Source organism: Pagrus pagrus (assembly GCF_965226575.1).
Source record: "Pagrus pagrus genome assembly, chromosome: 14".
Lineage (NCBI taxonomy): Eukaryota > Metazoa > Chordata > Actinopteri > Spariformes > Sparidae > Pagrus > Pagrus pagrus.
In genome coordinates, this window is record NC_140198.1 from 25602049 (window position 1) to 25627897 (window position 25849).

At 39.9% G+C, this 25849-nt stretch overlaps 2 protein-coding genes across 2 annotated transcripts; both read right to left on the reverse strand.

Annotated features, from left to right (window-relative positions):
• Positions 1-3457: 3457 nt before the first annotated feature.
• Positions 3458-13671, reverse strand: acer3 (alkaline ceramidase 3). Its single transcript, XM_084374064.1, has 11 exons — positions 13470-13671; positions 10142-10252; positions 9889-9941; positions 9644-9696; positions 8402-8483; positions 8256-8291; positions 7354-7412; positions 7123-7224; positions 6549-6653; positions 6416-6461; positions 3458-6319 (listed from the first exon to the last, which is right to left on the reverse strand). The coding sequence occupies exons 1-11, from the start codon at positions 13570-13572 to the stop codon at positions 6266-6268; spliced, it is 804 nt and encodes a 267-aa protein (XP_084230190.1). The 5' UTR covers positions 13573-13671; the 3' UTR covers positions 3458-6265.
• A 1830-nt stretch (positions 13672-15501) lies between these two features.
• On the reverse strand, positions 15502-20343 carry serpinh1a (serpin peptidase inhibitor, clade H (heat shock protein 47), member 1a). The gene is made up of 5 exons (XM_084373710.1): positions 20174-20343; positions 17625-18246; positions 17449-17547; positions 16673-16905; positions 15502-16574 (listed from the first exon to the last, which is right to left on the reverse strand). The coding sequence occupies exons 2-5, from the start codon at positions 18220-18222 to the stop codon at positions 16272-16274; spliced, it is 1233 nt and encodes a 410-aa protein (XP_084229836.1). The 5' UTR covers positions 18223-18246; positions 20174-20343; the 3' UTR covers positions 15502-16271.
• Positions 20344-25849: the final 5506 nt, after the last annotated feature.

Sequence of the window (25849 nt, forward strand, 5' to 3'; positions counted from 1 at the left end):
AATAGATGTGTTTGTGTTTATACAATAACGGCACTTATGGAACATCAGTGTGGACTGTCTTTATATAACAGTGTTTATAACACCAAGAGAGGAATGTGGCGAATATATGAGGGAATTATTCTTTGTCCAAACTTGTCCTCATAACAGTACACTGTATACAATATACAGTACATGTGTGTTGATATACCTGCTGCACATTACACATCATGATTTCATTCCTCCTGCCGCTGGAAAACTACGACTGCAAGATTAAAAGACCCAGAAGGTGAATAATGCGTCACTCTAAATGTACTCTGCACTATGTTTTGAGTATTTTGCTGATTGATTTACAGTGAAAAACTGCAAATCATTTGGACATCTTAGAGAAAGACAGCCTCAGGCAGGATTCTGAAAGGGTTTGAAAACCAAGTGTAGATAACATTTGCGAATGTCCTCTTTACATTACATTTAGGGCATTTAGAAGAGGCTTTTGTCCAAAGCGACTTACAGTAATTGATACATTCATACACTGATGGCGGTGGCTGCCATGCAAGGTGCCGAGCAACATCAGGAGCAGTTTGGGGTTCAGTAGTGCCCAAGGACACTTCGACATGCAGACTAGGGGAATCGAACCAACAAGACGCTGGCTCTACCACTGAGCCACAGTCGCCCTCCTCTTTGCTATGAGCTTGGATGTCGTCAGTTGAAAAGCCAGTGTTGGGAACGGGCAGAATACACTGTAACAGCCTACACATACTGTAACACAGTAACACAAAGTTGTTGTTTTTTACTCAAACATTATGTATATTCACCCATCTTTTTTTTATAAAAAGAGCTCTGTGGAAAGATTTGCAGCAATTTAACACAACAATTTAAAATGAGACCTTCCCCGTCGCTCCTGGTTGCTGATTTGTTGAGGTTGTTTATTGCTGCTCGACTGTGGATTTCTCTGTGACGGTTCAAAGGACGTGACTTTATGCTCGTTGTCAAGTGACTCATCTCAGTGCCTCTCTTTGCTCTGAGAGAAACAATGAAGAAGTGGATATAAACATGACATAAACAACCGGCTTCCAACACACCACAAAAGTTCCACAGAGCCTCTTTAAATAAATATTTTTTACACCTGGTTTTAAAAACTTTAATTAACTGATTCTCAGTATCTCATGTCGTTAACTGCTGCAATTTTTTGCCCTTACACATCTGAAATAGCCATGTCAATTAATTTTCCTGAATTTTGACTACTAATACTGCTGGTCCAATGTAGATTTTAAAAATGTGGAAAGATGCTGTTAGTGACGTGTGACCATTTCAGTGATGAACTATGAAATAAACCATTATGTAGTCATGTCATCCTAAACAGGTACATTTCAACACTTCTTTCTCCTGAACCGCTTTGTGTTGGATGTTAGGAAAAGAAATGATAGAAGAAATCAAAATGATTTTAAATTAGTATCTGGTCTGATTGATTGATTGATTGATTGATTGATGAATGAAGTCTATATGCATGCAGTTTGCATGCAATTAGCTATTTTTCATTTGATTTCAAAAGGAAGTATGCTGTCAGAGAAGTCCAGAGTAAGAGTGTATAGTGAGAACTTTCCAGCAAGTTGAGTTTGAGAGAATTCAGTACCTACAGGGCCACACTTCTGAAGCATGCAGCAGTTACTTTCACATTGCTGTCTCTACACTGTTGGTGAACCGTATTTGTCCCAACATGCTCTGCCACACATGCAGCAACACAAACAGCATATCTTCATCTTCTCGGGAACCTGTGGGCAGGTCCTTGTGACACAGAGACATGTGAGTAACAAACACCTCAATGACTAAAGGAGTAAATCAGTAACTGAATCCTTGATTGAAAAGTCCAGCTGACGCATATTCCGAGCTGTGTCAGACACAGACTTCTGTTTGCTGTGGTTTGAGTGGTCTTTTGTTGCAAAATTACAACAACACTTCCTCGAAGTGCCTTTCCTCCACCTCTGCACAGGCTGGGTTGCACTGTTTGGTGAGTGGGGTGCATGGTAACGGTGTGTGTGAAATGATCCGTCAGAACAAGCCTTTTTTTCCCAGAAGGCTCCATTTATGTAGTGTTGGAAGAAGTATTTAGGTCTTTTACTTAAATAGCAATATCACAATGTGATAATATTCTGTTACAAGTAAAAGCCCTGCATTAATTTTTTTTAAATACTAAGTATAAAAGTAATAACAACATGAAGTACTCATACTGTAGTATCATGGCACCAGAGAAGTCCCTATTATGGTAATCATACCGTATCATGTACTGTATTAAGCAATCATTACTACGATAATGTTACTATTTATGTCATAGCTGGTATTGGTGGAGCTAATTTTAACTACCACACTTTGTATACATAACTATTTGTTGGCTGAACCTTCAGCAATATGCTGAATACTCCAATTGTAAATTAAAAATGTACACATCAGTGACAGTCGGAGAGCATGTAGTGAAACATTACTAAAATGTTCCTTTCTTGTCGCATCTTAAAATCATTTTGGCATTCTGTCATAATGAGCATCATATATATGTTCTATATGAAAAATACATTTAACCCTATATATCTTTAAGTCTCATATTTCATTTTTGAAGCTCATCAGTAAGTGTAGTAAGAAGTACAACACTGCCTTGTGAAGTAGAGGTAGTAGTGGAGTGGAGTAGAGGTATAAAGTGGATAAAAATGGACAGACTCAAAAAAGTGCTTCAAAATTGAAAATCAGTAAATGTACCCCAGAATCAGAATTCCTATATTTGTCCCGCAAACAGGGAAATTTCTGTGTCACAGCAACTAAAGGACAGTTCAATTCAACAATAAACAATAATAATAGCAATAATAATAGTAAAAAATAAACAATATAATAAAAACCTTGCTACTGTCCACCACTGCATTTACATTAACCGCATATTTTCTCTAAAGTATTTAAAACATTGCTCTGAGAGAAAAGTCTGTACGTTTAAAATGTATTTTTTTTATATTGCTATCTATTTAGTTTTCTTGTGTGAAATATAATCATTCAATAATAATAATATAATTAGCTTTGTCAGTGATGTAACTTTAACATTCATCAAAATAAACCTTGTTTGAATCTGAACATTTCTGTCTGCTCCACAATTGCCATCTTTACAGTTGAAATACATGAGAACAGGGAACCACCACCATGGCAACCAGAGGAGCATTACAGGAATGTGCCAGCGCCTGTGGTGTGCAGCATGTTTGTTCCACACCTGTAGTAGTACCACACCTTTGAGTGACGTGACTCAATTGAAACCCTTGCCAACATTGGATTATCTTGATATGATGCTCAGAACAGTGGATGAAAAATAAATGACTCATATCTAGTGACACTGCCACCTTTGGTTCACAGTCAAGCCATTGTCCAAAACCATGTATGAACATGAAATGATCAACAGTGTATGAGTTGAAGGAAATGAGAGACAGAAAAAAGTTCTTCTCTAGACAACTTGTCAGACATTTTCTTTTATTTGTCAATACAGGACGTCATTAAAGACTGGCACATGACCAAAGTTCAACAAACATGTTGGCAGAGTTTGCTCCTCTGCTCTCAACACACAAGTATTATCACCTACAGCCACAGTTAACATCATCAGAACAACCCGTCACTAGGATGTTGACACATGAAATGAATGGAAGGCCAAAGAATCAGGCACAGACTCTGCAGAAGAAGCTGTTACCATTTGTCCTCCTGATACTTTAACTGCTAATAATCAGGAGAAGGGCACACTGAACAACACAAGGGACGTATTGATTGGTTTATCATGAACATCAAGGCAACTTGGATTACACTGCAAGGATAACAATAAGGCACCCTCTGCTCCCCTCTGGTGACGAGCAGTGATTTCAAGATGACACACATTTAAGATTTCACACAGACATTTGAACAATGTTAATACTTATCTCTCATACATTGTGCTTATGACTGTAACACTGGGATCACGCAAAGGTTATACCCAAGCATATGAGAGTCACACAGAGACACAGCATGTAGGCATAATGAAATATGAATGTAGCATGTGTTGTCTCAGGACATAGTCCAGCACACAGCAGTTTAGGAGGCCACACACTTACAAATATCTCCATTAACAACAATGTTGTGCAGCTTCTAATTTACCACAATTACTCCAAGCTCCAGGTTCTATTGTTACCAGAACATCTCCACAATTTCACAGCAGAAAAAACAGACATTGTAAATGAGAAGGAGTTCATTTCACACCACAGATGCAGTACAAGAAAACTGAGGCAAAGATCCTGCAGTAGGTAGGTAGTTCTTCAATGCACAACGGCATGCTTGGCAATGTCTGAAATAAGCTGGAAAATTATGCCACCTAGTGTTTGTATCATAAATAGTTTTACAATGGCATTCCTCTACAAGGTGTACAGTATACTATGTGCCATTTGACTCTTCAGTAGATGAAAGTAAAAAGGACTTATAAATACCATAAGTGTAATAAATAAAATTTATTGTAGGATATGTTACGACTAATGTACTGTAGATGAAGGAACGTCTACAATGGACTTCAATCAGATGTTTTTCTTATGAGACCACCATTACTGCCCTCTAGAGTACATGTATTAAGGAGGTTTAGTGAAACATGGCAGGGGACAAAAAGCCGAGTGAACTGGCTGTGTCTAGTATCCCATTCCCTGCAGCTGATGAAGATGCAATGATTCAGACATCTTCCATTCACTCTTGGTCCTTTGACTGAAAGCTAACAATTACAAATAGCAAATGTTACTCTTAAACAGGTTGTCTTTGTTAGCTGGCTTCATTAGCTGGGTTTCAACTTAGCATTTTAACTCCAACTATCTTCTAAGCTAGCTGTACTGTACACAAAGATCTTGGCGAGTTAAGCTGATGCATTTACAGTGATGTTTCTGCATGTTTGCATTTTTTGTTTCTGAGCAGACCCACCAGATGCTAGTCAAATCCCAACAAAAGGGGTTTAACATTTTGAACACAACAAACCCCGTGGGCTTGAGGGTTGACTGTACAATTCTAGTCCTTCACAGAGCACAAATTTATTGTGCAATATCACTTTAAAGACTAAATGCGCCATCTGTCCACAGAAACTTGAGATGTACAAATGCACAAAGTGGCTCAACTTGCTTTGTGCGCCTGGGAAAATATTTAACCCTTTCCAAAGCAAAAGCAAAAATTCCAGTGTAATGAGGTTGTGTAACAAAACTATAGACATTGCATCTCTTGCTTGATAATAACGAGGTAAAAGATACGCGTGTTTCACACATTACACTACAGTTTTGAATCCCAGAGCAAGTTTGGCATTTAAAAAAAACAAAAAACAAATCATAAATGCTAATGAATCATTCCAGTCTTGGCATGTTTTGATAGGAAAATTTCTGGTAAAAATGAAGCCTGTGGGCAAGCAAATGATCGACTGAAGGCGTCTGAGCTACACTAACACAGCATGACTTTCACTTTCTAGCAAGCAGTTATTATCCCATATGTAGTGCGCACATCCAAAAGCAATACAATCCTCCTTGATAAGGGATGTAACAACACTGTGTTGTAAGTAAAGCTCCTTCAGCTACTTGTGAAACTACACATAAAAGTCTTAAGTTATACTTTTGTTTGGCGAGCCATTTAAATATATTTAGGCTTCGGAGATTCAAATATCCACAGACTCAAACATACAACAATAATTATGCTAATGTGAATTCTGAATCAATGACACCGTTTTCCCTTTTCCCAAACCCTAATTAAGATAACATCCCCTTCAACATGTTGATGAAGGTTCTCAGTCATCCAGGTCATGGTGATTCTAAGTGCTGTATCGTAGGCAACTGGACGTGTTTCAGTTTCTTGAAGACGTTTCACCTCTCATCCAAGAGTGAAACGTCTTCAAGAAACTGAAACAAGTCCAGTTGCCTACGATACAGCACTCAAAATCCCTTTCATCATTTACCACAGCAGCGGATTACACAACATATTTGCAATTTGAAATGAATGAGCAAATAAAATTATTACACTTCAATAAAATGACAAAACACTAGTCTAATAAATTATGATCAATGAAAAAACATCTTCCATTTCTTAAAACTGGACTCAGTGCTATACTGTACTTAGTAAAACCCCACAGTGCAGAACCGAAGGGTCCCTGGGGTGGTGCTTTGGGGTCCACCTGCTCCTAGCTGAGGGCTGAGTTCCCAGCAGCGGGCACTGGCAGGTCCCTGTGCCAATGGTGTCTGGATATGGCAGTCACCATCCTTAAGCTGGTCCCCGTCCCTCCATTTCAGCTTGTCTTCTGTGGTTCAATGTGCAATGTGGGCCAAACTCCACAAAGAAACTGGACAAAGTTAAGACAAGACAAATAAATACTTGAATAAATAAATGTAATTAAATGAGAACTACAACTTAAACAAAGGCTAACGGCAACACATACCTTTACTTTTGGTCTGTACTTGAGGTAGGTGGACCTGATCTGCAGGCTAAAAGAAAAATCAACATTAGATTTTAATGCAAATTATTATGTCTTACCACAACAAAACACACCTTAGCTGACTCCTGTTACTTACCTCAGAAGTATGTGCAGGTAGGATCCAAGGCCTGTGAAGATGTGCCACCAGGCATGGAACTGTGTTACTACTCCAACACCAGGGGGAAGACTTTTTCTACTGGCTCTGAAAGACCAAAAAAGTGTGGAGCCAGCAACTTAAATTAATAACAAAACAAATGTGGCGTCTCCAACAGTGAGCGATTCTCCAGAGGAGGATGCCAGAATGGAAAGGTATAACATCACCACTTTATAAATGATTGAATTTTTTTTAATGTTCTTTATGAAGGAAATGTTCTCATATCAAAATTTACAACATGCATCATGCGTTGATAGAATTTAATAAATATGGTTTAAGTTCAATTTTGTATTCCACAGTAAATGAGCTGACACATTTCCAGGCATGTGGCATTACTAGTTTGCCTAACTTGTATTTGATGTGACAAAAAAAGCATTGATTAATGATGTATGAGGCTAATGTCACTGACTGTTGATATGAACATTTTCCTGTTAAAAACTTTCCTCTCAGAATTCCCAAATTATCTAAGTTAATACATACAGTAACAGGACCATCATTATTTTTCCAAAATACTCACCTTAATGTGTCACAGAAGATATTGTCAATGTTCCACAGTAGGAAACCTAACATGAAGACTCCTAAAGAGACGTAACACAGCGGTCTGAGCCATGGGTACACCCTAATATTAAGAAAACAAACAAACAAACAAACAAACCACAGGCAAGGCATTACTGCATTGAATATCAATGAACCACCATTCCTTTGATATGTTAATGTTTTAATTTCAGGGTGTTCTTGGCAAACTTACCATGTAACAATGAAGATAGATCGCATCACCAGGCAAGCTACTAGAGCACCATACATGACCTAGAAGAAGACACAATCACCTATATCTGGCTCTGAAACAGGCAGCCTAAGCTGTACATTGTGATTAATACCAACATGGCCTTCTAACAGCCTTGCAGGATAAATGGTTTCAGCTGGTCATCTTTTATCATAATTTATTTGTTTTCCTATGTCCAGACTAATTGGTGCATTACAAAATGAAAAAAGCAGTGTTAAACCCAAAAAAACCTTTCATACAAAATAAGGTTTATCTTCTTTGAATCACTGAGTCAGATAATCAGATCAAATTTTCGAATTTAAAACTATGTACTTGTTTAATTTGCTCCAGCAGGGACAACATTATCAGCCTCGTTATAAACCCCCATAGAGCAGTGTGATTAGTAAACAAAGTCAGCTTCAAAGAGTAAACAGATGCAGCTTTGTCACATTGTCCTTACTGTTGTTAAGCAACACACAATGTGAACTCTAAGCAGGTACAAACACTGTGCTTATCTTTAAAGGTTTGTGTTGTTACTGTACATGGTTGGTGTTGGGATTATTCTTCTGCTTGGCAGCATTAACTTTTTGATTCCACAGTTGAGGATTCAACACCAAGTTAAAGGCTTAGTTCTGTGTTTTTTGAAATGTTAAAACTTGTTTAACAGCAGAACACTAAAATATGATTAAATGTTGCATCTTGTATACCCTCTCAGATGTGAAACACTACTTCATGTTTAACAACCAGCATGCACAAAACTGAGTGTTTTATGCTGTGCTGGCCAGCCCAATGTTTACACAAGGTAAAAATGACTTAAGGCGCACTGAGCCCTAATGGCAAACAATGAGCAATGTAAGCCAAGGGAGCATAACTCAGAGCACGCTTACCTGGTGAAAGACTGGCTCCTTCCACTGCAAGTATACCTGCAAAAATAAATACAGAAATACTCAGGATGATAGGATGTTAAGCTATGCTTCATTGACAGTATGATTCAAAGTAAATGATTATTGTTATAATGAAAGTGGATACTCACCACAGTGACTGAGACACTGAAGATCAATAACAATGCAATAGGAAATAAGCTGATGGTGTTCTCTTGTTTGAAGCATTCATATCTGAAAAAAAAGGAAACAAATGCAAAGAAAAGAGAGAAAATAATGGACGATTAAATGAGTAACACAGGACCTTTTCACTCCATACCCAATTTTTGTTTTGTGGCCTCTCTTTTTCACTTTGATTGGAACGTGTTTCAGAGTGGCCTGGAGTTGGAGAGATGGTATTCTCCACTCAGAGCACCGGGGCTACCTGGGTTCTCTATTGTGTGTACATATTCCATTTGTAAAAAGGACTCTAAGACACAAAGTCAGGAATCAAAGCCATTCAGCTGCACTTGCAAGACCATGACATGGATGATGAGTTCAAATGTCACCACCAGTGTGCTCACCGATGTGCTCAGATACAGGACCTATTTACAAATAAACATCAAGTACATGCACACTCATGGTCTAGATGCAAAACACCACCAAGGTTTAGCTGGCCCTGCCAGATGTAAATGGGTGGTAGGCCATTTAGTTAGCCTGTAAGGTTGCAAGGCCGTCATGAGAAAGACAATGATATAACTTGGAACCTGGGTCCATTCGTCTTCTTTTTCTTCTTCTTCTAAGAGCTGTGCTCCCAGAGGCATGGTACGTTAAGCCATGTCCTGCTGCATTGCACCTGACTAACTTTCACCAAAGTAAGTGCTTGCTGCCTGCTTTACTACTTGAGGAGAGGTCATTGTCCCTGCTCCAAACAGGCTTACTTCTTTGCACAAATTATGTGACCTCTTGTGAAACAAAAGGGGGAAATATGCAGTTAGTGGCACTATGTACCCCCCCATACATTCAGCATGCTGCCAGGCAAGTCCAAAGTGGTCCTGCGGCTATAGTACTTCCATCCACTACAGCTGTGTGCTTGGTTGGAGCTCATGCTGATACACATCAAGCCAAACTTTGGCCAGGGTGCAGTAATGACAAGCTGGGAGGCATGCCTGCCATTTCTTATGACAAGGTATGGAATATGGGAAGTGGAAAGAGATACTTGAGTTCGGTTTAGATTTCCATTACATACAGTAGACATGACAGCAACAAGGTGATGCACTGTACTTTCTCAGAATGGATAAAGTGATCAGTAAGGGATTCACAGATTTATTTTACAGCCACAATCACACTTGATTCAGTGTTCGCAAGTCATAAGTGTTTCAAAGGCAATAAATCAAAAAGGCTGAGCCACTTACAGACAGTAGACAAAGACGCATGTACTGTAAATCATTGGTAACTCGTCCAGCAACTGCAAATAAAAATACAGACAAAACACAGAATGAATCACTATAGGATTACACCGTTTCAGCATAACTTAACATCACATTAGGCAACAAAACTTTGACCTCATATTTCCATTGCAATTCCCAAAAGTCTGATGGATGCAAAAATTATTGAACACTCTGTTTACATAAGATTGCAGTGTAACACTGTAGCCTACCTGCATCTCATATAGCAGCGTCATGTGGAAACACCAGGAACCAACACCAACAGCTGGGCGACAAACAGAAAACCCAACAAAATATTGTACAGAAAGTCGGGACATTCTCATGTGTTAGCAATTTGATTGATAGTATTAGCAGTAAATACTGTGCAAATGGGAAAGCTGTCGTCAATAACTACGATAAACAAAAGCTGAGTTTATGCTTCAGTAACATCAAGAGCCAGGTATTTTGTGGCTTCAACAGACAAACCTGCCAGTCCCAGGAAAGAGCAGACGTAGCGAAACTCGAGACCATCGCGAAACGTCTGGATGGCCCCACAAATAGGAGGAAGAATCATAATCAGGTTGCTGACAGTGTTCCCTGTTCAAAAAGACAGAGACAAATTAGAACCTGATGACATGACCTGTGCAATATTTGAACGCCTCTGAGATTGGGTGACATGACAGCAGTGAGGGTTCAGTAGGTCAGCCGGGGTTACATGCTGTGATCATTATAACAGCATGAATGGTATCTTATAACAGAAACCTGATCCCTCACTGCACTAGGAGTTCATGCACACACTTCTTCTGCTAGGTTTGCTGCCACCCTACATTAATTTTTATTGTATTGCTTATAGCTACTACAAGGGACTTTCATTTTTCTTGATTTTTGGAGGCTCATGTAGACAAAAGATGCCAATGGCGAAAACAAACCAAGGTTTGCTTTAGTGCTGTAAACCAGACTACAGTGTCACACCTGCAAAAAACAGGAACCAAATGCAGATACAGGAGCAGGCAGATTCATCACAAAAAGCGAGCTTTAATGAAAGCTGATAAGTCCAAAAAAATCGAAGAAGACAAGCAGACAGACGAGTAACAAAAAGCTGGCCAATGAAGGGAATGAAGACAACAGTAAAACAAAAACAGAGAACAAACCATAAATCCAAAGTGAACACGGGGAGCACATTAGGGCCAGGGAAAAGACACAGGTAAGCAGGATAACAGGCGTTACGTGAGGATGAGAACTGAACAGGATGATACGGACAGTCCAACAAAGAGTCAGGGGAACAACACAGGCTTAAATACAAAAACCTAATGAGGGGATGAGGTGCAGGTGGACTGACGCAGAGAAAAAAAAGGTGAGGGAAATGAACAGAAAAATACTAGAAACAGGAAAAGGACTGATAGGCTGGAAAACACTGGAAAGAGGGAAAGGCTAATGAGGGAGATGCAGTGCAGGTATGGAGGGTAAGCAGACTGGGGAAGAACTCAGGTAACAGGGCTGGGCTAATTAATCAGATTGAACACAGGTGTGGAGGGAAAATCTGGCTGCTGAGGACTACAAGAATAAAGCAGGGACGACACATGTATAACACACACACAATGAACCAAAATGACGACTGTGTCATACAGAGCAGCTTCTTTCCTCAAGCTGTGACATTCCTCAATTCCTCCTCAGCACTCCACCATGAGAAATCATTTTTATTTTATGACTCATCTAACCCTGAAAAGTCAAATTACGACCTGGTGACAAGATAATGACAACTATAATAAATATATAAAAATAGCCAATCTTCTCACTGGTGCTCTCATTTATTTATGTAGGCCATATAGAGGCACTGGTATTGAACTGAGACTGTTTCATGACCAGTTAAAGGCTCCCTGCAGTTCGTTTAAATAGAATTCACAGCACAGGAATACTTGAATTACTGCATCTGTCACTTAAACTGTCAAATAAGTTTTTCTAATGTTTATGTCTTGAAAAGATGCAGCTTTTCTTTTGTAGACTCAGGCCCGCACCGAGCCTGATAAAGCAGAGCTCAACGTTGATCCTGACTTTGCTCTTCTGGGTGTGGTGATGTACAAACTTAGGTGTGGGAAACAATCGGGCTTACCAGGATGTTTAGTGGGTAGAAACTAATACTGCTAACTCATATTTTCATAACCAACATGACACTTTGCCTTTATCTACCTGTCTGATAAAGTCCTTAGTGACCATTTTAAAATGTGTGGACTTTGCTTACTGATAATAGCACATGGCAACAGTGCAACAGCACGGGAGTGTTTATTTTTTCACATTTCAATGACAACTGCAAACATCTGAATGTGATGGGACGCCTGTTCCCTGTGAGGGAGAGTCTTTATGACCTCCCTATGTGTCTGCCTACTATTTGCTGATATTTTTTAAAAGAGTGACCCTGCACAAAAGCACACAGCAAATGAGGATTAAAACCATGCTGGTGTCTCTTTTCCACACGAACAATGCCACATTCCAGCCATTGTAACCTGAATCACCGTTAAAATGCCAAAACAGTTCTTCTGCAGCTGAAAACAACTATCTTGCTAGGCCAGCGTGTGTTATTTGTGCTAACAACAGCTTCAACCGTCAGTACCCTTGATAAGCTGCATTCACACCAGTGCCAATGATCAGTAATATTTCAGTGAAAACAGTGAATACAGTATGCTGAATACAGCAGGCCTACAACATGTAGTCTACAACTAATGGCTCGGAGTAGGACTTTGTACGGCAATAAAATTAAGTGCGTATCACTAAAGTCCTCTTAGTGTGGACAAAAGGCACAGAAGATGAAAAAGTTGTAATCTATCTAATCTCTGACCCACTTGGCTTGAGTATACCTTGGACTAACTGTTGCTTCACTTAGTAGCCTCTGTGCCATTGATAACAGCAACTGGAAGGTCCTGAACATACAGTGAAACCTGCACTGCAATCAGTTTATCATCGGTTCTACAGCGAATCTACAATGACTGTGCAGGGTGTATACATCACAGCTGAAAGGACTGGTAGTACAAACTGTATACATAGCCTGGTTAACCTCCAAAAGCTGAAACTGCATGCACAATCATGAATAAGTATTGATTTTGGTGGGAATGTTTGTCTAGTTTGGCTAAATGCTTTTGAAGGAAAGCAGTGAAAGCTGAAGGTCTGCCATCAGTATTTTCTGTTTTAAGTCCAGCAGCTATCATCTGTGTGAACAGTTTGACACTAACAGCGTTTAAATCTGAGATAATGCTTCTTGAGGAACCAGTTTTTATCTTTAGACAAAGCAATGGGTCGCCCTGTTAGTATGAAGGAAATGTTTTATCAACTTTCAAATGGTGCCTGTGGATGACGAATGCACCTTGCGTAGGGAAACAGTCGAGACGAAGTCCAGAGTCGACCCGAGATGTAAATGAGTTGGTTGGTAATTGCAGTAAGTGTGATGTGTTTAGGGTAACGCTAGCTAACACTCACTGCACTGTGCGGAATAATAGCCTACAGTAAAGCTATATGCAAAACAGCTCGACTCTGAGCAGGTTCACTGGCTCTATCTCCTGTCGTTTTCCTTATTACAGCTCTGGTTGGTTTAACGCCCTATGCGCTAACATTTAGCTCGTACTGAGTGACCGAGGACTCATCTGAGCCTCGCTAACATGACAACATAAATCAAGTTATTGTCACAGCCGCTGCTCCTACTTCATGTTGACGTTATTCAGGGGCGACTGTACGTCCACAGTCCTGACCGTCCTCCCCAAAGTCTCCTCCAACGAGCCACAAAGTCACCATTTTAGCTCTAAACGACGCAATTGTGTTTACTTACAGAATTCCGCCATGTAAAAAGAGACGACATAATTTTCTTCACACCAGTCCAGCGTTGAGGTCGGCCGCCCCCAGTATCCTTGCCTGTCTATCGAGGGAGCCATGATGGAAGAGGAGGAGGCTGTGGGTACTAACGGATCTGTAGTCCCATCACAGTGAGAAGCTCCTCCCGCCCTCCTCCCCGCGAGCGGCGGGAAGTCCAGAAGAAGTAGTCCGCTGGTTGCTGGAGGTAACACCCAGCCAGGTAAACAAAGGGTGCTACTCAGCTAGCTAGACTACATGTCATTACACACCTATTAGCTCGTTCTATGGCCGGAGAATGGGTGCAATTTTGGAACAAGTATTTATTTATTTTTTATTGGTCTAATTATAACTTAAAACCTTAAGTACTAACTATTCACACTGAATACTTAATGCTATCAAAATTTTCAACTTTTTTTTTTTTTGTCTTTTTCTTTGACACTGTAATGTTTAGATAGAGCAGGGCCCTTCTCTGTCCCCTGGTGACATTCAGTGATGTAATATCATTAGTGCATTAGCCACTCAAACCTACATACTTCCAAATGGCTCTGCAAACTTATTCTATGATAAGAGCGGATCATGCATAACCACAATACCTTAATGTTAAAAAGTAATAACAGCAAGAGATAAAGGGATTCATCATGGTAGTGGCTATTGTATTCATCTTTCTTTTTTTCTCTTTTTTTTAACCCTAACCCTAAAGCAACCCCCTTGAAGATAGAACACACACACACTGCATACATTACAGTATAGCAGCCCAAAGCAACCAATAAATTAAACTGTTTCAGTTCAGTACTTTATTGCCACATCAGCAATCATCTGACAGAAATGTGTCATCTGGCCAAAAAAAGAAAAGAAAAGAGGAACACTGTACAACAAGCATACAACATCACAGTACAGTCATGATGATGACACATGCAGTACATCAGTGATAGTATAACAGACTATAACAAAAAGATGTAAAGATACAGTCAGCTTGTTGAATTATAACATGGAGGATGGCTTCTGGATCAGTCCTGCGCTCCATGCTCTTGTCTCTCACCTGATGGCAGCTGACTGGTGAACTGCACACAGTACTTTGTTTTAAGGGAGGTTAGATAAAAGACTGTATACGTCACACCATATAAGCAGCTCCTCTTTTATGCGACAGTAGACTGTCATTATTAAAGAGCATTTAAGAGATCCTACCGTATGAAAAGCTTGATACACATGTCTATCATACACTTTTTAAGTATTTTAATTAAATATAACTATTTAGATTGCACATTCATCTCTTAATTCTCCAAGTATGATTGCATGTATTAGTCTCACACAGCCAAAGAAAGCAAATATAACAGTATGATAAAGGTCCTATGTTACATTACTGTATAAATGATGCAATTTGTTTACTAAATGAAAAACAATCATTTTGTGTCATACACTCAGATGTCCTCTAGGTGGTGATATAAAGCTTCCATTATACACTGAAACAATGACAACACTCTCCTGTCTTTATGTGCTAATCTCCTATTTAATCTTCTCCTCTCCCAAATGAATTATATTGTTCTATTCTATTATTGGACCTTTTTTCCATTAAATAATGAACCATCGCTCGCTGTTTTTGTGAAAGTTTTCATTGTGAACCTACTGCAAGCGTTCATGTGGCAGGATAACGGCGTTTAGAGATTGCTGCTCATTGCAACAGCTGCAGAACCCATCTGGATGTACCCAAATATTTTGCTGAGGTCTAAATAATTAAGAGACTATGTTTACCATATAGTGTGTACCATTGCAACTCTATCGTATTGAAGTAGAGCTGGCCAGGAGGGAACACGATCTCCCTCACTGGAATGTTCTCATGTTATTCAGCTGGAAAATCCCACTGGAGGCCGACTACAACAGAACTGCCCAAGGCTAAACTGCTATTTTACTGCAACTGACCAGCCAAGAGCCAAACTGGTTGATTGAGCACAAGTCCTGTACTAAAAAAAATGTCAGCACCAATTATCTAAAATGAAGGTGACACTTGTAGGTCTTCTTTCACAACTTTATTGCAAAAACCTGAAATTTGTAACAGTCTCATTTATATTTTGTATTTGTCAAACCATGTGAGCATACATTGTTATTGAGATAGTTCTTATTAAACCAGCCATAATTTGGTTTGTTTGCCAGTGTTTTACCAGTGCATTCAGGGTAGGTCAATAAAAAGCAACACAGCCTCTTAGGTTAAAAAAATGTGCTAATAGTGGAAAGCAGTGCAAAGAATAGGCAGATCCTTGGACTTAACCAATATATTGTAGCCATACTTGATAAACTAAAACACATTTTGTTAAATTAAACAGCAAGCACCATGAAATCGCTCCAAAAATAAGATTGTTGAACACCTTTTACGAATATGGTTAAGACTTCACAACAGAAATGATTGTGCTGACACTAATGATGATGTTACACAGGTATTCTGGCTCTCCTGAGAACCATGGAAATCATACTTAATGTAAGTCTTCAGTCCATAATGCGATCTGCCAATACATAAAAAAGCACATAGTTATATCAAATAGTCTTCAAGATAAAAATGATGGCTGTGCACAATGCTTTGCTCACTAGGACAAAATGTTGAAACACATCTCTTCAGTCATGTAGTGGAATGTACCGTGTGCTGCTGGCATGTGACGTAAAGGAATGCACTTGTGCAATATCAAATGTACTTTTCATTTCCCACTTCTCTCAGCATGATGCAGGAGGAAATATACACTCACACATACAGTAAGGGGATTTAACTTGAGCTGCTCAGGTCAACACATGGTTACAATTCATCTCTCATCTTTTCACCCTTCGGTCTGACCATCCTGCCAATGAATAGGATGGAGTTAGTCTTCTGGTCCTTCACCAGGAAGATGAAAGGGTGGTCAGCGTAGAACAGTTTAGGGCTTTTCAGCTTGTCTGTGCCGAAGACGCTGGTGTCAATTTCATTTCCGTCAGTGTCCCATTCCATGGCAGAGGCGTGAAATACGCTGGACAGGTAGAGGTCCTTCTTCCCAGAGATGTTGGACAGATCGGCTTTGGATTTGTCCACAGCCTCTGTCAGGCCCAACTCCCCGAGGTGTTTCTGAAGGGTAGCAGAAAATGGTGTCATTGAGTTTATATAAAAGAAAGAGTTGAGGTAGAAGTTGAGAAAGAGGTGTCGTTGTTTTTCACGTCTTTTACCTGCAGGTTGTGACTGACTTCCATGCTGACTTTGGGCAGAGACACGGCTACTGCCGTCTTCTGCATCTTGCCCATCCACTTATCTAGCTGCTCCTTGGTCAGCAGCTTCTCCAGTCTCTCCAGAGTTTCCACATGGTGGGGCATGATGAACACCACAGTGGACTTCTTATGGGCCAGGGGCATGCTCATGATGGTCAGCTTATTGGTTTTGTCATCATATAAGTCATAGAGACCTGAGGACACAGATTCAATCTTATTACACTTTAGCAATCTCTGCTTACAATACACGTCATGGAACTGCTCAAGCTTTATACTGTGAACCATTTTCTGTTTTATAAATTATTTAAAAAAACTGAACAAGGGGTTTCTCCTTCTATACAGCAGGTAAGGTTATTCTTTTGCTATACTACTTCAAATACTATTTGGTATTGCATACACACCTACTGTACATTAAACCAGCACAGGGCATGAATATGTAAACATGGAAAGCTGTTACGAAGCAGCTGCAGGGCAAAGTTCCAGTTTCTCTTTAGCTCTTTATATAGTGGATACAGTAAATTTCACATAAATTCAGATGCTACAGTGATTTCGGACAGTTTTTTGACATATTTAAAGAAGATATGTCAAATTACACATTTTAAATTATCCTTACATGTATGTTTACTTCATGCCACCCCTGCATGAGTCAGTGCCACTTGGGCCTCCCTGGTCTGATCCCATACATTTGACCATTAAGTTTCACAACATTTGAATTTGAACATGCTGTCTCCACCTACCTGTGCGGTGCATCATCTGTACTGAAACAGTGTAGCCACGGGATACCATGAATCCACGGTTGTCCACCATCTTATGATGAAACTGCTCATCCCAGTGAGCTGTGAGTAAAAAATCAATTACTTTGATGGCATTTAAAGGAATTATACTACACGTGTCATTTTTTAAACAGACTTACGTTTGAAAAACATAGCATTGATGATCATTGCCCCATCAGTCTTCTCTACATCCTTGGTGACCTCAGGCAGTTTGCCATCAGTAGACTTGGCCGCCCACTCGTTGATGGACTTCACAGCACTCTTCTTATCTCTGAAGTTTATCTTGGAGTGGTCACAGTTATAGTGCTTTTTGCTGCTCTTCACAAAATCATCCACAAAGGTGACAGAGCTGGGTCCATACAGGCGGTTGCTAATCTTCCAGGTGACATTGCGGGTCTTTGGGTCGCTCACCTCCGTCAGGAGCTCAGCCAGACCAGAGTGCAGCTGCTCATCTTTAACCTTTGCTGCATTGAGAACGGTTTTCACCTGAGAGGCAGTGGAGGATTTACCCCCAAGAGCCACCAGACCCAGACAGGAGGCCACTACTACAGGGGAAATGAGGATATTTTCTACATTCTTCTCCTTAGCCATGTTTTGGTACAGACTGAAAGCCAGTTTTGCGCTGTTGTCTGCAAGGATGGTGGCATGGTTACTCAGGACCTTGTCTGCTGAAGCCGAGGTGGCAGCTGAGGCTGAGGTGGCCAGGAGGAGCAGGGCTACCAGGTTTGTCACCCACATGATGTGGTACTAATCAGTGAAAACCTGTGAGAAGACATGAAGACACACATCAATTATTTACATCATCTGCTGAGAGTTGATTTGAGTTTAAAATATCTTGTCCTTTACTTTTCCAAACTCATCTTGTGATACATTCGTGGTTTTCAGGGCAGTTTTTAAAGGGTAACAATTTTACACATTAAAGTGTGTTTACAGGTCTTGGGAAGTACTACTGCATATGTGAAAAAAGTAGTATAAGGCCTGGCTCCAGAGAAAGCTAAGTGATGTTAGTCAGAGGCTGAGTTGCATTGTGGGTAATATAAGCGCCAGGTCTTGATAAGCAGTCCACTGGTCTAGCATTGCATTCCTATAACACTGTTGGCCTCATTATGGAGAATTTCAAAGCAAATGATCAAAATCAACACAGCAGAACCAGAGATATCACCTACATATTTGCCTACATTACCCACAATGCAACTCAGACACTGAATGCATTGCTGGAGGCAGTTTATCAGATTACATGCAGCTCCCTCTGGAGCCACAAAAAGCTTCACACTACTTTTTCACATATGCAATAGCACTCCTCAAGACCTGTAAACACACTTTAATATTAAAATAAAATTGGTGGAGTTACCCTTTAAGGATTATAGCAGAGGGAGCCATTGGCATTCAAATGGGATCTTTCCCAGTACCTCAAGGAAAGACTAACTTACATAACAGCCACGTAGGCAGCAACAGGAAGTATGTAAGCCAAAACATTGGTCAGCTCCATGTCTTGGCAACACAAAAGATTTAAGATTTCCAGAATCCTCCATAGAGATATGAATCTGGTTGATGCTGATTGGTTCCTCATGATGTGGACAATGTGACTATGTGCTGACACAAGCAGAACCATGTCAGGTTTTTTTTCCAGTCCACGTATATTGAGGGGATGTGTGCTTTAAGTAGAGGAGGTACTGTGTTAATGGCTAGTTAGTTATATATTCAGAGCTTTTTATATTTTGAACTGAAAAAATCTGTTTCTTTACAGACAGATGAGTTGGTTTGTAAAATCAGTTTATCAACACTCATTTCTGCAGCTTTTACAGGCTCACCTCCATGCGAATGAATGAGTTCACTTTCAAAAGGCTTAACATTTGGACTTTTTGTCTACAGTCTCCTTAAAAATGCATCTTTAATAGTATTTTCAAATTACCACTTAAAGAATGCTGTTTTCTGTGTTTCTGACAGGTTTAAAACAGATAATAAAGATGAATACGCTTCTTTAATACTGATGATGTGGCCTCAATAGCGTTTGAAAAGTGACACTGCATCTGACATTTAGAAAATCGTACTCTGTGTCTTTAAATGATCCCATGACTAACGTTGGTTAATTTGGTTTGCATTTATTTTTATCCATGTTTTCCAGGACCTTCGTAGATCCTAACCAGTTTCTAACGTTTACATCACTCTAGTTATGCCCTTTGTAATCCATTACTTTCAAGTCTGTCACATCAGCTACAAATAGTTTATTTAATCAGGCATGAGAGCTGTATAAATGAATGACAAGATATTATCTTGTGCAGTTTTAATGCACAAGAGACACTGTGTCTGTATACATCATCAATAAAATTAATGTGTTTTGGAAAATGTGTAAGTGGCTTTGTAATCTGCAGACAAAGAAAAGACAGATGTCCCATGTCACAGATGAAATCAGGTCAAAAGTTGCAGCCGACTCCCTAAATGTCTGAACTGTCACGTATTTCTAATTTTTGTGCAACATACTTTTACATTCTCCTCTTCTTTTTCTTACTTGTTAAAACCTTTCCAACAACGTGGAGCCACATTGCTTAAATCTCCACTAGAATCTCTAACTGCATATCACAGATCTGACTTTGTGGCCTCTTTTCACATGTCTGGGCAATTCCCACCAGTTGAACACTGCACTGATCCCCTCCCTTCCCCCCTTACTCCCACTACTTTTTTATCTTACCTTATTAGGCTCTTTCAATAATTCAGCAGGGGATCCTCCAACCGCTTGCAAATATATCCCTCAGGGCTGATGTGCTCTATGCAAAGTTAAATAATTAACGGTCAGATACAGAAGTGTATGAAACAGTTGCAGAAGTTGTCATTCCCGGCTGTCAGAGCATGAAATCTGTGCTCAGGAATCTTTTTTTCCGGGCTGGTCCCGCCCATGGTATCCAGGGGCAGGAGGGGAAGAATCCTCCCCCTCCAGGTCCTAAAGCCTGAAATTGCACTGGTGCACTGACCCATAATAGAGTTCCTACTCATTACTTACTTATTATAGTTGTACCGAAACATATGATAGTTACCCTCTAATATCTAAAACAGTTTCCGTTTCCCAGCTACTGGTGAAGCTAGAGAGTTGTATCAAGTATAGTTGGTGTTACTGTTCAAATGAAGCCTTTTTTTTATATGTATTGTTTGCATTACATGAGATATTGTCAAGCCCTTGTGTTGTCTTGATGCAACAACCAGTACACTTGCTTCTAAATTCCTGTTTGTATGGTGGCTTCACTTTCTAAACTGATCTGAGGAAAAACAAACTTCACAGGTGATGAGAGTTGCATGGTAATCAGTGGTACTCCTACATATCTTTGGTGAATGCTGGTGCTGAGAAGTAGTGCTAATTAATGATCTTTATTGTCGTGTCAGTGCTTTGACTGCCTTATTTCCTCCCTCCCCCACCCTTTAATTGCACCTCTGCAAGCAAAATCTGACACAGCACGGTGGGGCTAGCCGGAGGTCCTGTTTAAAGAGAATTAACCAAATGAGTACCCTTCAAGAACATGAACTGTATTTTGCCAATGTCTTGGATGCAGTAGGTCATTGTGGGTTCACTTCCCGTTGGTTGTCAAAGTGTTTGGTAATTCCTGGACATTTTTTTTACTTCAAACAAAATCATCATCATCAATCACTGTCTCCCTGGAAAGGGTTAGTTTAGAGCCTGAATTAGTAACAGTGAAGCAAAGCATCTATTGATAAAACATTTTCCAATGATTACGCAAATCAAATCATTCTGAAATAATCAAACGTATATTAACTCTAACTCAATTTGCAACAGAATTTTTTCCTACTCACCATATATCTCTGGCAATTTAATATTACCACGTTTACAACAAAATTAGCGTGTACATGCAGTTTGTTCAAAAACGTTCAGATTTTTTTTTCTTGTATGTAACATTTAAGTAGAAGGCATACCTCATCAGACTGCATCCAGAAGACATTAAAACTTGTTTAAAAAGGCTTGAAACAGCATAACATTCTGAATTCTGAGGCTGATGATAGAAGAAGCTAAGGAGTGAGACGTCTCAGTTCTTCCTCTTCTCTTTTGAGTGTTACAAATGCACGATGAAGATCAGGCAGTGGACAAGCATTACACCATTACACCATTACACTGACACGAAGGCCAGTGTCAGTGTAATGGTGGTCACTTTTTGAATATCTTTTACTTCAGTCTCTCTCTTTTAGACTTAGCTCTGACTGGCTGATGTTTAAGTGCTGTTTGAACAGAAGTATTAACAAGCCAGCATTCTTATTTCTTAACTTTGACACACATCATAGCATCACACCAGTCCAAAAACACCAGTTACTATTGAAGTCAACTGAATGCTGATTTTCAACATTCGCACTAAAGACAAAAGCCAGATGTTAGTGGGTGTAAGTGGTTTTTTTTCTGTGCTAAAGGATAACTTGTTATATTTTTGCATTTTAACAAAGTTGGGGGACTTGCAAAAGACATATCCTGACTTGTATTCCCTAGTAAGAGTTTGGCTTCAAATACTGGATCCTATAATTCTCATAATGCAGCTCAAAAGTAAGCCAATGCCATCAAGTTAAAACGTAGGTTTTCTCAAATATTAGAGGTCTCAGGTCTAACTGAAATAACCCTGATGATGTCACCAAGCTTATTTTCTCAAACCTCCCTCAGAGGAGAGTAGGCTAACCTTTACATGCAAAACTGTTGCAGTGCCCCTTTAAACAAGAAAGAGACCTCTGTAGGGAAATCAGGTCACATCATAAGCTGCACAGCGCCATCACCCCAGTGGAATGTACAGTAAACTGCAGGAGACAACAAGATGTTCTTTGGAACCATAACAATCCATCCAACAATAACATAGCCTGAAGCTACATGTCTGATACCTCAGTGTTAACAGATGTGGTGAACTTGGCAGCAACATAGCATGATGTATGATGAAAACCCCAGCCCATTTATACAGCTAAATCTGCTGAAATGGTATGATTGGTATTGCCAGTCCCATGATATGACATAGTTTTTGTCTAACTAGATCTGCAGCCTTATTGTCATATGCCAGAGTGAGTTTGACTGAAACTCTCCACGACGAGCACCACACACAAAACTTTTTCAAATGAATCCATTAAAAAAGCAGTTCAGTCAGTTCATTGTGAAGTTGATGTGTAAAGAGAGTATGGGAACTGAACACTCTTGTTGCATTTTTCCCATGAATGCTTCCTCTTCTTCTTCCTGGTGTTATGTGTATCCTCCCTCTGCTTGGGAGGTGAATCAGGCAGCAGGAAGTTAGAGAAGGAGCGGATGCATGTCCGCTGTAACACTGCCTGTCCTCTTGAGACTGTTATTATATCCATTCAGCTGTTGTTATGCACTTTGGGTCTGATGGAAAAAAATATTCATACATAAGCACATTTTGTCACACAACATTAAGAATGTTAATGCAGCCCGTTGTTGTGCCTTTTTTCACATACATAAGTGACTCACAAGATAAAGGGTACAGTCGGTCTTTAAAGGTGGGAGATTAAAAAACAGATTTCATATATCTTCAGGAGAAGATCTGTGAATCTGATTCATTTAAAAGGAATTTGTTTATGTTTCTGTGCAACTTCAAAAAACCTTTATAGACCAGGATATTCATTTCACAGTCTCTTAACGTTCTAAAAGTGATTGTGATTAACTATTGCAATATTTATAACTACATAAGTAGCTATCACTCCCTCCAGGAAATACACGGGACCACGGTTCTTCAGTTACAGATGACTTTATTTTCTTCTCTCCTCATAAACCACCATGAGCCACCATAAGTCACCGTCGAACTGTTCAAATACACAGTGTGCAAAATTAAGACATCATTTGTACATACAGAATGTAAACACATGCGATACAACGCAACAGAAATAAACGTACCTCGCTGGCTGCACACAACCGAGAGGGAATGAGTCCGTTTGGCAAATCTTTCAAAACCAAAAATAAAATGTCCACAAAATACAATCTTTCAACCGAGAATCTTCAAAATGAGAGGTAAAATGTCTTCAACTTAAGGGTTTAAACTTATTTGCGGAGGTTTGCACACTTTTCCTGCTTCATCACGTTCTTTTTCCCTCTTTCGTCTTTTAGTGTTACACTTAAATTCGTCCCGTTTGCAACACAGAATAAAATAACTTCCTACTCAGTATTGCACAAAGAAAATAATTATCCATGAAAATAAATAGTATAAAATTAAAGTGTGTAACAAAACATGAAATAATGACATAAATAATATTTGTGGCAGTTAACTCCCACCAAATCACAATTGTTGTGATTTCAATTCACTCCCTTTTAACAACTTTGTTTCAAATTCACATAATGAACTTAACAAGTCAACCATAACACTTAGTCTGCTTCAAGCAGTAGGACAGTCTTTTGCACAGGCCGGTCAAGATACACTGGCTTAGTAGTGCGCTTTCCCTGTTTGTCCAAAGTTGAGTCACTAACTAACAGTTTCACCCTTCTGACTCTTCCATCAGCGCTGGGATACACCTCTGTTACTTTTGCCAATTTCCATTGATTTCGTGGAGAACTGTCTTCACGAAGGATAACAATGTCATTAACCTTCGTATCTCTCTTATCCGTTTGCCATAATTGTCTTTGCTGAAGATTAAGGAGGTACTCCTTTCTCCACCTTGTCCAGAATTCGTTTGACAGAAACTGCACCTGACGCCATCTCTTACGCAAATACAGATCCTGACTCACAAATTGACCAGGAGGAGGCGATATTATGCTGGACTTCATCATGAGAATGTGGTTGGGAGTTAAAGGTTCCAGGCTTGTTGGATCATTTAAGTGCTCGATTGTCAGAGGTCTGCTATTTATAATAGCCATCACCTCATACAGAAAGGTTTGAAGCAAAGCAGTGTCAAGTCTCTTAGCAGACTGATCAAGGATGGCAGTTAGAACACTTCTGATAGTCCTTATTTGTCTCTCCCATACACCTCCCATGTGGCTTGATGATGGGGTGTTCATTTTGAACTCACATCCATACTCTTTCAACTGTTCATGATCCAGATCCTTCATTGCATTCAGGAACTCTCTCTTTGCACCTACAAAGTTGGTGCCTTGATCGCATCTCAGCTGTCTTACATTCCCACGTATTGCAATGAATGCATGCAATGCATTGATAAAAGCGTCTGTAGTGAGATCATCAAGCATTTCTATATGTACGGCTCGTGAGCACATACATGTGAACAGAAGACCATACTTCTTCAGTTCCTTTCTTGCTTCCTTCACATAGAACGGTCCAAAGCAGTCTAGTCCACAATATGTGAATGGAGGTGTCATTTCCATTCTGTCCTCTGGCAAATCTGCCATCTTTGGATCTTGTGTGCTCCTTCTGTACTTCCTGCACATCGTGCACCTGTAGATGTGTGAGGCAACTGCACCGCTGCATCCTATGACCCAAATTCCATTGGACCGCAATTCATTTACAGTTATGCCTCTTCCTTGATGATGCACCTTCTGGTGGTAGTGCTTGATAAGTAAGGAAGACACATGTCTTGTCTTTGGTAGAATGGCAGGATGCTTGACATGTGGGTGAAGACTAGATCTTGTCAAACGTCCTCCAACCCTGAGCACTCCATACTCATCTACAAACGGACTTAGTTTGTACAGCTTGTTTGCTTTGTCTTTAGGTCTTACTTCCTTGGATCGCTTTATACTTTTGATTTCACTGCTGAATGATTCCTCTTGAATCAGTTTGATAATGAAAAGCTCTGCTTCCTGTCTTTCCTCAACACTTGTGGCTTTGCTTGTTTTAGACTTCAGACCCTTCCTTTGCTTTACATGGCGCTTGAGACAGGCAATGGCTTTGACAGCTCTTTTCCATTCAGAAAACTTGGACAGGCGATCTAGCAACATCCTCTCTTCCTTTGCCTTGGTGTTAAGCACCTGAGCCTTTCGCAGTTCTGGATCATCATCACTGACTTCTCCCACCTTGACATTTCCTGCAGGTAGGTCCTTTTCCCATAGAAAATCTGGGCCATTGAACCAATTAGAACTGACAAGCTGATGTGCCATTAGGCCCCTAGAGGCATGATCTGCAGGGTTATCTTCAGACTTCACATACTGCCATTGCTCTGGCTCTGTAGTGGACTTAATTCTTTAGATTCTGTTCGCAACAAACACATGAAACCTTTTGGCATCATTATTTATATATCCAAGAACGACCTTCGAGTCCGTCCAAAAATACTCTTGAAGACTGTCTATCTCAAGCTCATGTCTGAGCATGACACTTGTCCTTGCTGCTACCACTGCTGCAGATAACTCAAGGCGTGGTATTGTAGTTACCTTGGTGGGGGCCACACAGGCTTTCCCCATGACTAGTGAGCAATGGACTTCTCCATTGGCGTTGACTGC

Bases quoted from the DNA above. Each gene is read 5' to 3' on its own strand.
- acer3 (XM_084374064.1), bottom strand. From the start codon at position 13,572: ATGGCTCCCTCGATAGACAGGCAAGGATACTGGGGGCGGCCGACCTCA. The intron at 7,413-8,255 runs GTAAGCGTGCTC...GTCTTCTTCTAG, and splicing joins AGGAGCCAGTCTTTCACCAG to GTCATGTATGGTGCTCTAGT. The intron at 6,320-6,415 runs GTATGTGTTGCC...AACTTTGTCCAG, and splicing joins AGTACAGACCAAAAGTAAAG to TTTCTTTGTGGAGTTTGGCC.
- serpinh1a (XM_084373710.1), bottom strand. From the start codon at position 18,222: ATGTGGGTGACAAACCTGGTAGCCCTGCTCCTCCTGGCCACCTCAGCC. The intron at 17,548-17,624 runs GTAAGTCTGTTT...TTTTACTCACAG, and splicing joins CAATGCTATGTTTTTCAAAC to CTCACTGGGATGAGCAGTTT. The intron at 16,906-17,448 runs GTAGGTGGAGAC...CTGTGTCCTCAG, and splicing joins ACAGATGATGCACCGCACAG to GTCTCTATGACTTATATGAT.